The sequence below is a fragment of the Bombina bombina genome, chromosome 11, assembly GCF_027579735.1.
Source record: "Bombina bombina isolate aBomBom1 chromosome 11, aBomBom1.pri, whole genome shotgun sequence".
In the NCBI taxonomy this organism is placed as follows: domain Eukaryota; kingdom Metazoa; phylum Chordata; class Amphibia; order Anura; family Bombinatoridae; genus Bombina; species Bombina bombina.
Window position 1 is genome coordinate 48661697 of NC_069509.1, and position 13187 is coordinate 48674883.

The 13187-nt window shown below is 40.0% G+C and overlaps 1 protein-coding gene across 5 annotated transcripts in view; it reads left to right on the forward strand.

The window, feature by feature from the left end:
• TNRC6A (trinucleotide repeat containing adaptor 6A) overlaps positions 1–13187 on the forward strand; it is a 293765-nt gene that overhangs the window by 93968 nt on the left and 186610 nt on the right. For 4 of the 5 annotated variants that reach the window (XM_053694877.1, XM_053694878.1, XM_053694880.1 and 1 more), the window contains exon 5: positions 9223–9555. In XM_053694877.1, coding sequence (XP_053550852.1) covers positions 9223–9555 — 333 coding nt within the window. Of the gene's footprint in view, positions 1–8554; positions 8628–9222; positions 9556–13187 lie in introns of all 5 variants that reach the window. The other variant, XM_053694881.1, reaches the window with a different exon arrangement.

Genomic DNA, 13187 nt, shown 5'->3' on the forward strand with positions numbered 1-13187 from the left:
ATAATTTATGCTTACCTGATAAATTCATTTCTCCTGTAGTGCTAGTCAGTTCACGGCCCCGCCCTGTTTTTTACGGCAGGTCTAAATTTTAATTAAACTCCAGTCACCACTGCACCCTATAGTTTTCTCCTTTCTCGTTTGGTTTTGGTCGAATGACTGGGTATGACGTAGAGGGGAGGAGCTATATAGCAGCTCTGCTTGGGTGATCCTCTTGCACTTCCTGTTAGGGAGGAGATATAATCCCATAAGTAATGGATGACCCGTGGACTGACTACACTACAGGAGAAATGAATTTATCAGGTAAGCATAAATTATATTTTTGAAACAGTAACAATTCTGGTGTAGACTGTCCCTTTACGTGAGACCCCAGGGGGTGGAGTGTGGTGTTAAGTGGTTACAGTGTAGCCAACAGCAATTCAGTATTGAGTTGATGATGAAGGTCATTTATGACACATTTAACTTCTGATAAAAGAAGAGTGTATAAAAGATTAGTAGGACTGAGACTAACCATTATTTTCATAATCTATTAATCGGTCCGATTTATTTTTTCAATTTAATAGACTAAATCGGATTAAAAAAAACACATTTCCTATAGTAAAATAAAATCCACATACCATGTGTTACAAATATAACCTTCAGACTAAAACTTTACATTAACACAACTGTTTGCCCAATGTTTAAGCAGCAGAGCACATTTTTATAATTAAAGGGACACTGTACCCACATTTTTTCTTTTGTGATTCAGATAGAGCATAACATTTTAAGCAACTTTCTAATTTACTCCTATTATCAATTTTTCTTCGTTCTCTTGCTATCTTTATTTGAAAAAGAAGTCATCTAAGCTTTTTTCTTCGTTCAGAACTCTGGACAGCACTTTTTAATTGGTGGATGAATTTATCCACCAATCAGCAAAGACAACCCAGGTTATTCACCAAAAATGGGCCGGCGTCTAAACGTACATTTTTGCATTTCAAATAAAGATACCAAGAGAATAAAGAACATTTGATAATAGGAGTAAATTAGAAAATTCCTTAAAATGTTATGCTCTATCTGAATCACGAAAGAAAAAATTTAGGTACAGTGTCCCTTTAAACAAAACTACAAACTGTTTGAAAAGAGGTTAAACTAGAAAGAGGTAGACTATCACTGTTAATAACATTCTGTGATTCACTCTTAGAAACTTTGCATTGAAATGCAAAAATGTGAACATGTCCACATGTTCTTTACTGAGCCTGGCTCTCTTTTTGCAAGCTATATTGACTGCAACAGAGAAGAGGCTCTCTGATGGTGTTGAGGTGCCTGAGATGCATAAGTAGGTTCTTGCCAGTTTTCGCCAAGGTGGGATATTTCTTTGTCGGCTCTCCAGCAATGCAAGGGGCATTTCAATAAAGTAAGTCTGGACTTCATGCTAACATAAAAATATCTATTTCCATTGGTAAATAACCAGCTATGTTAGGGAAAAATATCTAGTCCACTCTTAAAATAACAAATATATTCTTATGTAGGTTGAATCTGGTACATATTACAATTAATTAAAAATATTAAAGTCAAAAGCGCAAAGGAGTGTATTTTAATAATATGACAATCTTGCACATTTATCTATACAGTACTTATATCAGCAATAGCAAGCAATCCGCTAATAATTTTGCAAACAGATAATAGGGCACATCAATTCAAATAACAAATCCCATCAATCTAGGGCTCGTTGTAAATAACAAGCTCGGCACTATATCATGCAAAGTATAGTCCCAAATCACCTGATTTAACATAAACAATCCAAATGATTCCTGTTATTTCTGGGTTGCACATAAGCCAGGAGTAGTTGTAAACTTATAGTGTCCTGGAAAAGTGAAAAGTAAATGTCTGTAGATGTCCTTTAGGCTAAGGACATAACCATAAAACACAATACCATGTGCAGGAGCTCATTGGAGTGAAGCAGTTGGTGCCGTTCACAGTCAACTTATCAATAATGAGATTCGTTGACAACTATTTTCATAATCAATTATCTATTATATTGATTAGTTGTTGAAGCTCTAAAGAATAGATTCTCATTTGGTGAGCAAAGAGGAGGGTAGATCTGGTTCCAAGAAATGGATCGGTTATACTGAAACCCACAAACTATTTAATGAATCTAGAAATTCGGTATAGATTGAGAACAAGTTACCTTGAAACCTTGTGGGAACCCTAACGGAGTGGTAAATGGTTAAGATGGTGTGTCAGGGAAGGATACATTGAAAGCATAGGTAGTTGTAGGAAGACGACAATGAATGGAGTGTTACATATCAAATGAATGGAGAGTTTAACCAAGATGGTATTTAGCAGGAAGAGGAGTCATCTACTTTAAAATGTGGTGTTTCAGGCATTGGACTTTCTCTGTAGACTCTTAAATTGGCCGTCTTCCTTGGTGAGTACTTGGGGACATCTGCTAAGATATGGAAATTTCAGTAGGTATGATTTAACATCCATTTCTCTTGTTAAGTGTATTCAGTCCACGGATCATCCATTACTTATAATATTCCCCTCCCAACAGGAAGTTGCAAGAGGATCACCCAAAGCAGAGCTGCCATATAGCTCCTCCCCTCACATGTCATATCCAGTCATTCTCTTGCAACTCTCAACATAGTAGGAAGGTGTGAGAGGAGTGTGGAGTTTTTATACTTAATTATTGGAATAGAATGGAATTTGACTAAGAAAATACTGTTAATACTGAAGTAATGTATGAGCCTTAACTGCAGTAGAAGCGACTGGTAGCAGGCTTATTAATAACACTACATAACTTTTAAATGTATGTTTAAAACGTTTACTGGCATGTTATTCGTTTTTGTGAGGTACTTTGGTGATAAATCTTTTGGGGCATGATTTTTTCCACATGGCTGACGTATATTTCTGCATAGACGGTTAACTGAGGTTTCCCACTGTTGTAATATGAGTGGGAGGAGCCTATTTTAGCGCTTTTTTGCGCAGTAAAAATTCAGTCAGTCTTCCTGCTTCTTCCTCCTTGATCCAGGACGTCTCTAGAGAGCTCAGGGGTCTTCAAAATTCATTTTGAGGGAGGTAATCAGTCACAGCAGACCTGTGACAGTGTGTTTGACTGTGATAAAAACGTTAATTGTTAAATTGATTATCCGTTTTGGGTATTAAGGGGTTAATCATCCATTTGCTAGTGGGTGCAATGCTTTGCTAACTTAATACATTTACTGTGAAAATTTGGTTGCTATAACTGATTTGGTTCATTGTTATTTCAACTGTGACAATTTTTGTGCTTCTTAAAGGCGCAGTAGCGTTTTTTATATTGCTTGTAAACTTATTTGAAAGGATTTTTCCAAGCTTGCTAGTCTCATTGCTAGTCTGTTTAAACATGTCTGACACAGATGAATCTGTTTGTTCACTATGTTGAAGGCCAATGTGGAGCCCCATAGAAATATGTGTACTAAGTGTATTGATGTCACTTTGAATAAAAGTCAGTCTTTATCTGTAAAGAAATTATCACCAGACAACGAGGGGGAAGTTATGCCGACTAACTCTCCTCACGTGTCAGTACCTTCGCCTCCCATTTAGGAGGCGCGTGATATTGTGGCGCCAAGTACATCAGAGAGGCCCATACAAATCACTTTGCAAGACATGGCTGCTGTTATGACAGAGGTATTATCTAAATTGCCAGAATTAAGAGGCAAGCGCGATAGCTCTGGGTTAAGGACAGAGCGCGCTGATGATGTGAGAGCCATGTCCGATACTGCGTCACAATTTGCAGAACATGAGGACGGAGAGCTTCATTCTGTGGGTGACGGATCTGATCCAGGGAGACCGGATTCAGAGATTTCTAATTTTAAATTTAAGCTTGAGAACCTCCGTGTATTGCTAGGGGAGGTATTAGCGGCTCTGAATGATTGTAACACGGTTGCAATTCCAGAGAAATTATGTAGGCTGGATAGATACTATGCGGTACCGGTGTGTACTGATGTTTTTCCTATACCTAAAAGGCTTACAGAGATTATTAGCAAGGAGTGGGATAGACCCGGTGTGCCCTTTTCCCCTCCTCCGATATTTAGGAAAATGTTTCCAATAGACGCCACCACACGAGACTTATGGCAGACGGTCCCTAAGGTGGAGGGAGCAGTTTCTACTTTAGCTAAACGTACCACTATCCCGGTGGAGGATAGTTGTGCTCTTTCGGATCCAATGGATAAAAAATTAGGTTACCTTAAGAAAATGTTTGTTCAACAAGGTTTTATCTTACAGCCCCTTGCATGCATTGCGCCTGTCACTGCTGTTGCGGCATTCTGGTTTGAGTCCATTCGCACAGCTCCATTGGATAAGATTATGGACAAGCTTAAAGCACTTAAGCTAGCTAATGCATTTGTTTCTGATGCAGTTGTACATTTAACCAAACTAACGGCTAAGAACTCCGGATTCGCCATCCAGGCGCGCAGAGCGCTATGGCTTAAATCCTGGTCAGCTGACGTGACTTCTAAATCTAAATTGCTTAATATTCCTTTCAAGGGGCAGACCTTATTCGGGCCCGGCTTGAAAGAAATTATTGCTGACATTACTGGAGGTAAGGGTCATACTCTTCCTCAGGACAGGGCCAAACAGTCTAATTTTCGTGCCTTTCGTAACTTCAAGGCAGGAGCAGCATCAACTTCCTCCGCTCCAAAACAGGAAGGAACTGTTGCTCATTACAGACAGGGCTGGAAAGCTAACCAGTCCTGGAACAAGGGCAAGCAGGCCAGAAAACCTACTTCTGCCCCTAAGACAGCATGAAGAGAGGGCCCCCTATCCGGAAACGGATCTAGTGGGGGGAAGACTTTCTCTCTTCGCCCAGGCTTGGGCAAGAGATGTCCAGGATCCCTGGGCGTTGGAGATCATATCTCAGGGATATCTTCTGGACTTCAAAGCTTCTCCTCCACAAGGGAGATTTCATCTTTCAAGGTTGTCAGCAAACCAAATAAAGAAAGAGGCATTTCTACGTTGTGTACAAGACCTCTTAGTAATGGGGGTGATCCACCCAGTTCCGCGGACGGAACAAGGGCAAGGTTTTTACTCAAATCTGTTTGTGGTTCCCAAGAAAGAGGGAACCTTCAGACCAATCTTGGACCTAAAAATCTTAAACAAAATCCTAATAGTTCCATCATTCAAAATGGAAACTATTCGAACCATCCTACCCATGATCCAAGAGGTAGAATTAAAGGATGCCTACCTTCATATACCGATTCACAAAGATCATTATCGGTATCTAAGATTTGCCTTTCTAGACAGGCATTACCAGTTTGTAGCTCTTCCCTTCGGGTTAGCTACGGCCCCGAGAATTTTTACAAAGGTTCTGGGCTCACTTCTGGCGGTGCTAAGACCGCGAGGCATAGCGGTGGCTCCGTACCTAGACATTCTGATACAGGCGTCAAGTTTTCAAATTGCCAAGTCTCATACAGAGATAGTTCTTGCATTTCTGAGGTCGCATGGGTGGAAGGTGAACGTGGAAAAGAGTTCTCTATTACCACTCACAAGAGTTCCCTTCCTGGGGACTCTTATAGATTCTATAGAGATGAAGATTTACCTGACAGAGTCCAGGTTATCAAAGCTTCTGAATGCTTGCCGTGTCCTTCATTCCATTCCACGCCCGTCAGTAGCTCAGTGCATGGAAGTAATCGGCTTAATGGTAGCGGCAATGGACATAGTACCATTTGCGCGCCTGCATCTCAGACCGCTGCAATTATGCATGCTAAGTCAGTGGAATGGGGATTACTCAGATTTGTCCCCTCTACTAAATCTGGATCAAGAGACCAGAGATTCTCTTCTCTGGTGGCTTTCTCGGGTCCATCTGTCCAAGGGGATGACCTTTCGCAGGCCAGATTGGACGATTGTAACAACAGATGCCAGCCTTCTAGGTTGGGGCACAGTCTGGAACTCCCTGAAGGCTCAGGGATTATGGACTCAGGAGGAGAAACTCCTCCCAATAAATATTCTGGAGTTGAGAGCAATATTCAATGCTCTTCTAGCTTGGCCTCAGTTAGCAACACTGAGGTTCATCAGATTTCAGTCGGACAACATCACGACTGTGGCTTACATCAACCATCAAGGGGGAACCAGGAGTTCCCTAGCGATGTTAGAAGTCTCAAAGATAATTCGCTGGGCAGAGTCTCACTCTTGCCACCTGTCAGCGATCTACATCCCAGGCGTGGAGAACTGGGAGGCGGACTTTCTAAGTCGCCAGACTTTTCATCCGGGGGAGTGGGAACTTCATCCGGAGATCTTCGCTCAACTGATTCATCGTTGGGGCAAACCAGAACTGGATCTCATGGCGTCTCGCCAGAACACCAAGCTTCCTTGTTACGGATCCAGGTTCAGGGACCCGGGAGCGGCGCTGATAGATGCTCTGGCAGCCCCTTGGGTTTTCAACATGGCTTATGTGTTTCCACCATTTCCGCAGCTACCTCGACTGATTGCCAAGATCAAACAGGAGAGAGCATCAGTGATTCTGATAGCGCCTGCGTGGCCACGCAGGACCTGGTATGCAGACCTAGTGGACATGTCGTCCTGTCCACCATGGTCTCTGCCTCTGAGGCAGGACCTTCTAATACAAGGTCCTTTCAACCATCCAAATCTAATTTCTCTGAGGCTGACTGCATGGAGATTGAACGCTTGATCCTATCAAAGCGTGGCTTCTCGGAGTCAGTTATTGATACCTTAATACAGGCACGGAAGCCTGTTACCAGAAAAATTTACCATAAGATATGGCGTAAATATTTATATTGGTGCGAATCCAAGAGTTACTCATGGAGTAAGGTTAGGATTCCTAGGATATTGTCCTTTCTACAAGAGGGTTTAGAAAAGGGCTTATCTGCTAGTTCGTTAAAGGGACAGATTTCTGCTCTGTCTATTCTCTTACACAAATGTCTGGCAGAAGTTCCAGACGTCCAGGCTTTTTGTCAGGCTTTGGCTAGGATTAAGCCTGTGTTTAAGACTGTTGCTCCTCCGTGGAGCTTAAACTTGGTTCTTAAAGTTCTCCAAGGAGTTCCGTTTGAACCCCTTCATTCCATTGATATTAAGCTTTTATCTTGGAAAGTTCTGTGTTTGATGGCTATTTCTTCGGCTCGAAGAGTCTCTGAGTTATCTGCCTTACATTGTGATTCTCCTTATCTGATTTTCCATTCAGACAAGGTAGTTCTGCGTACTAAACCTGGGCTTTTACCTAAGGTAGTTTCTAACAGGAATATCAATCAGGAGATTGTTGTTCCATCATTATGTCCTAATCCTTCTTCATAGAAGGAACGACTTTTGCATAATCTGGACATAGTCCGTGCCCTGAAGTTCTATTTACAGGCAACTAAAGATTTTCGTCAAACTTCTTCCTTGTTTGTTGTGTACTCTGGACAGAGGAGAGGTCAAAAAGCTTCGGCAACCTCTCTCTCCTTTTGGCTTCGTAGCATAATACGTTTAGCCTATGAGACTGCTGGACAGCAGCCCCCTGAAAGAATTACTGCTCATTCCACTAGAGCTGTGGCTTCCACCTGGGCCTTTAAGAATGAGGCCTCTGTTGAACAGATTTGCAAGGCTGCAACTTGGTCTTCGCTTCACACTTTTTCAAAATTTTACAAATTTGACACTTTTGCTTCTTCGGAGGCTGTTTTTGGGAGAAAGGTTCTACAGGCAGTGGTTCCTGCCTTGTCCCTCCCATCATCCGTGTACTTTAGCTTTGGTATTGGTATCCCATAAGTAATGGATGATCCGTGGACTGAATACACTTAACAAGAGAGAACATAATTTATGCTTACCTGATAAATTTATTTCTCTTGTAGTGTATTCAGTCCACGGCCCGCCCTGTCTTTTTTTAAGGCAGATCTAAATTTTAATTAAAACTCCAGTCACCACTTCTCCCTATGGTTTCTCCTTTCTTGTCTTGTTTCGGTCGAATGACTGGATATGACATGTGAGGGGAGGAGCTATATGGCAGCTCTGCTTTGGGTGATCCTCTTGCAACTTCCTGTTGGGAGGGGAATATATTCCATAAGTAATGGATGATCCGTGGACTGAATACACTACAAGAGAAATAAATTTATCAGGTAAGCATAAATTATGTTTTTTGTACCCCTTTTCTAAGGGTACACTTATGCCTGATATTGGAATTAGCTATAGCTGTAAAGCAACCGTTTTTGTTGGTCTAGTAAATGGTTAGTATGAAGTAGCTTTTATCAGTGCTAAAATGTTCAATCTATAAAGTATTTTTTTTATAAATTCCTGTAAGTGATGTCCTTCCTTGTGCTTGAATCCTGGGTAGAATAATTCATATCAATTTGAAGATGCAGAGGGCAGTGTGAAAAGCCATTCAAGTTAAGTTTGGTAATTCAGGGATTGGCATATTTAACTGCAGTTTAGGACCCAATCAGAATATTGAGTAGGCAAACCTTTGAGCCTGGGAATACATTTTATATATTGATATATACAAAATTATACAATTGAAGTTTAAAGGGATGTGACGCATGGCTGCTTTAGAGAGAAAAAAGGTTAAATCAAAGGTAACATGAAAAGAAACCAGCAAACAACTTGTTTTCTTGCACAGTGAGTACTCAGTGTAGCCACTGCCCTCGGGGAAATAAGGGAGCAGTCATGGATTCTGCCTCTTCTGAGCATGGGTAAGAACAGACTTTCTGTTTATAGTATTTACGGAATAGTAATCCACCTTATGTTACTATAGAACATTGAACATATGCTTTCCTGTAGAGACCCCTGCACCCCCCCCCTTTTAATGTTTATCTATTTTACATAGAAAGGCTATGTAAAAATCTGTATAACATTTAAATACTAAACGAAAATGCATGCTGCATACGTAGGTAGTCGTTTTTTTTTTTTTTTTTTTTTTTTTTTTTTTTTTTGTTTTTTTTTTTAGGGACAACTTGCTCATCACTTGTTGAGAAGGACAAGTTAGCAATAGCCTGACAGGATAGGTTTTGTCAGAGAAGCAGTAGTTTTTGTTAATAAAAAAAAAATACAGTACTTTACGTAACAAAATTAAAAAAGAAATTGCATAATGCCGTTACAATTGGAAGAAATACAGTTGTAAGGGAGAACGTCCTTGATACGGTTTACCCACTATGAAGCATGTAATAAGTTGTTCGCTTTAATGATTATGTAGCTTTGCTGAAAAGCTGTCCTCAAATGCAGTTAGAATATTTGTTAGTGCTATTTTAATAATGTCTATTTTCTTAACTTATTTCTCTCTTTATTTAGTGCCAGATCAAATACAAAGCCAGCCACAACCTGTGAACGGGACTATTGGCATTTCCACGGCAACCAGCATTCAAAATAATAATGCCAAGCAGCCCACAGCAATCAATTCGCAGCTGCAGCAAACAACGGTGCCTCGTTACCCTCCCCGTGAAGTTCCACCGCGTTTCCGACAGCAGGAGCAGAAGCATCTACTAAAACGTGGGCAGCAGTTTCCAGCCATTGCAGCCAACCTGGGTTTAGTCACTGTGGTAGTAGAGTCAGGAAGCAAAACTGCAGTGGGGCAGGAGCACCCTCTGACTGAAGAAGTAAAGGACAGTTGCAAAAATCAGCCAGGTAAAGTTCCTTTCAAACTTTGCTTGTAAAAAAAAATAGATTTTTATTTTTATATATATAAAAATAGTCGGTTTTATTACACAAAGGATTGTGCTAAGTTTATGGCGCACTGCTTGGAAATGGGTGAAGCCGGAATACATCTTTGAAAGAAGTGGTCTGATTTAATACTTTTTTTTATTTTTTATTTTTTTTAATGTATTTATTTTTAATTTACAGCTATAACAAAAATGGCTGTAGGCGCTAATTTTTGTGTGTAGTTGAGGTTAATTGCCAAGATTATTGATTTAATAATAAAGATTTTAAGTGGTTATTTAATAAACCGATTTTAAAGCGACCGTAAAACTGAGATTTTAGTTATGTAGTTAAAAAAACTTTGCAGTATATTTGTATTTATTTTGCCCCTTTTTATGTAATTTAGCTTTGAAAATTGTGAATTTTTATAATTCTCAGAACTTTAAATTTGCTCTGCTGACTTCTTGAGGCTAACTTCTTCTATTTATTTTCCCAATTGGCTTTACCAGATACCTGCAAAACACTTTGTACTGACATTTACTGTGGCTAGCCTTGTTGCTTGCAGACTCCAGCCTATATTGGCTCCTCAAATTAAGCCAAGAAGTGGGTGGAGTTCGGCTGTTACAAACAATTGCAAAAACGTTTAGATTTGGCTTATATGTTCTATTGCAAGACAGCGGAAATGTCTTGTAAGTTTACTGTCCATTTTTCCCTTTTTATAGGAACATTATCTTCCATTTTTATTTTCTATAGGTGTGTTAAAACATAACCCCTTATTGGTTGTTGGACCCCACTCCCCCTCACCCTTTTCCTTAGTGTAAGAAACCCATCCCTTCCCTCACTAAACATTTAGGTAGGGAACCCCCCTTTCTCCTTTCTCCTTTCCCTCCTCCTGTGGTGCACCGCCCACTCACCTCTCCCTCCCTAATTGCCTGCACCACCGCAAGCCGATGCAGACAGTGTCACTGTCTGCATCAGTGATCTGTCTTCATATGTTAAAGCGAGCACGATTAGCACTCCCTTTCTATATGAAGGCAGATGCCTTCTGTCTCTGGCTGAAGTTTTCACTTGCAAAGCTTACAGTGGAGACCGCAGCATGAGGCACAAGGTTGGACAAAGGTACTACGTCAACAGGGTACATTCGGCAAATTACCCTATGACGTACAGACGTTCAAAAGGCACAAGGGGTTAATGATAATTTATTTTGCCCCATCCTTCAGCTTCCTAAATATTCTTATTAGTCAGTAACTAGTACACGTATGTTTGAGCGTTTTCGTGTAGTAATTCTTTGCCTGTCAAGGATGGTTGTAATGCATAAAAGAATTTATGAATAGAATCCTTACTCAACTAAATATAGAAACATATGATCCGTCATTATCTCAGGAGAAGAGGGTTAAAGGCTTTTTGACAAAATGGGGTAGTCATCTTGACTCCTCCAGTAGGCATCCAGAAACAGCTAGTCGCACAGTTCCAAAAATCTGATCTTTCGATGTCGGTCTTAACAAGGATTTTCCCGAACTATTGGCTTGAATAGAAGGAGAGTGAGGGAGCAATGGCCTGGTATCCCCCCCCCCCCCTTTTTTTTTTTTTTTTTTTTTTTTACTTGTTTTCTTTTTCTTTTTTTGTGTGGGGCCTATGCTTATACAAAGGCTCAAGAAGGTGGTAATGCTGCTAATCTGTTAAGGTATGAAGGTATGACAATACTGGACTGTAAATATTGTGTACAAGTTTTCTCGTTGCTATACAAGTTCAAATATGGCTGTATGTGTGTGTGTGTGTGTATATATACAGTATGTGTGTGTGTGTGTATATATACAGTATGTGTGTGTGTGTATATATATACAGTATGTGTGTGTGTGTGTGTGTGTGTATATATACAGTATGTGTGTGTGTGTGTGTGTGTATATATACAGTATGTGTGTGTGTGTGTATATATACAGTATGTGTGTGTGTGTGTGTATATATATATACAGTATGTGTGTGTGTGTGTGTGTGTGTATATATACAGTATGTGTGTGTGTGTGTATATATATATATATATATATATATATATATATATATATATATATATATATATATATATATATATATATATTCAATAAATAGATATATATAAAAAAAAAAAAGGCTATTGCAATGCATAGCCCTGCCAATGGGATATTTCTTCTGTTATGTGTGATCAGTCCACGGGTCATCATTACTTCTGGGATATAACTCCTCCCCAACAGGAAATGCAAGAGGATTCACCCAGCAGAGCTGCATATAGCTCCTCCCCTCTACGTCAGTCCCAGTCATTCTCTTGCACCCAACGACTAGATAGGATGTGTGAGAGGACTATGGTGATTATACTTAGTTTTTATGACTTCAATCAAAAGTTTGTTATTTTACAATAGCACCGGAGCGTGTTATTACTTCTCTGGCAGAGTTTGAGGAAGAATCTGCCAGAGTTTTTTACTATGATTTTATCCGGAGTTGTTAAGATCATATTGCTGTTCTCGGCCATCTGAGGGAGGTAAAGGCTTCAGATCAGGGGACAGCGGGCAGATGAATCTGCATTGAGGTATGTAGCAGTTTTTATTTTCTGAATGGAATTGATGAGAAAATCCTGCCATACCGTTAAAATGACATGTATGTATACACTTCAGTATTCTGGGGATGGTATTTCACCGGAACTACTCTGTTAAAGGTCACTAATCCTTTTAATAACTATTTATCATGTTAAACGTTTTTTGCTGGAATGTAGAATCGTTTACATTGCTGAGGTACTGTGTGAATAAATATTTGGGCATTATTTTCCACTTGGCAGCCTTTTTTACTTTTATTTGTGACAGTTCGTTTCTCTTCACTGCTGTGTGGGAGAGGGAGGGGCCGTTTTTGGCGCTCTTTGCTACGCATCAAAAAATTCCAGTCAGTTACTTTTATATTTCCTGCATGATCCGGTTCATCTCTGACAGATCTCAGGGGTCTTCAAACTTCTTTGAAGGGAGGTAAATTCTCTCAGCAGAGCTGTGAGAATTCTTATAGTGACTGTGAATAAAAACGTTGCTTTGCATTTTTTATGTCAAATTTAATTAGTGTTATTTTACTAATGGGAACAAGCCTTTGCTAAAAGTTGTGTTGTTTTAAAGTTTGATGCTATAACTGTTTTTCAGTTCATTATTTCAACTGTCATTTAATCGTTTAGTACCTCTTTGAGGCACAGTACGTTTTTGCTAAAAAAGATTATAACCAAGTTGTAAGTTTTTTTGCTAGTGTGTTAAACATGTCTGACTCAGAGGAAGATATCTGTGTCATTTGTTCCAATGCCAAGGTGGAGCCCAATAGAAATTTATGTACTAACTGTATTGATGCTACTTTAAATAAAAGTCAATCTGTACAATGTGAACAAATTTCACCAAACAGCGAGGGGAGAGTTATGCCGACTAACTCGCCTCACGCGGCAGTACCTGCATCTCCCGCCCGGGAGGTGCGTGATATTATGGCGCCTAGTACATCTGGGCGGCCATTACAGATAACATTACAAGATATGGCTACTGTTATGACTGAAGTTTTGTCTAAATTACCAGAATCACTCTGGGGTGAGAACAGAGTGCGCTGACAATACTAGGGCCATGTCTGAT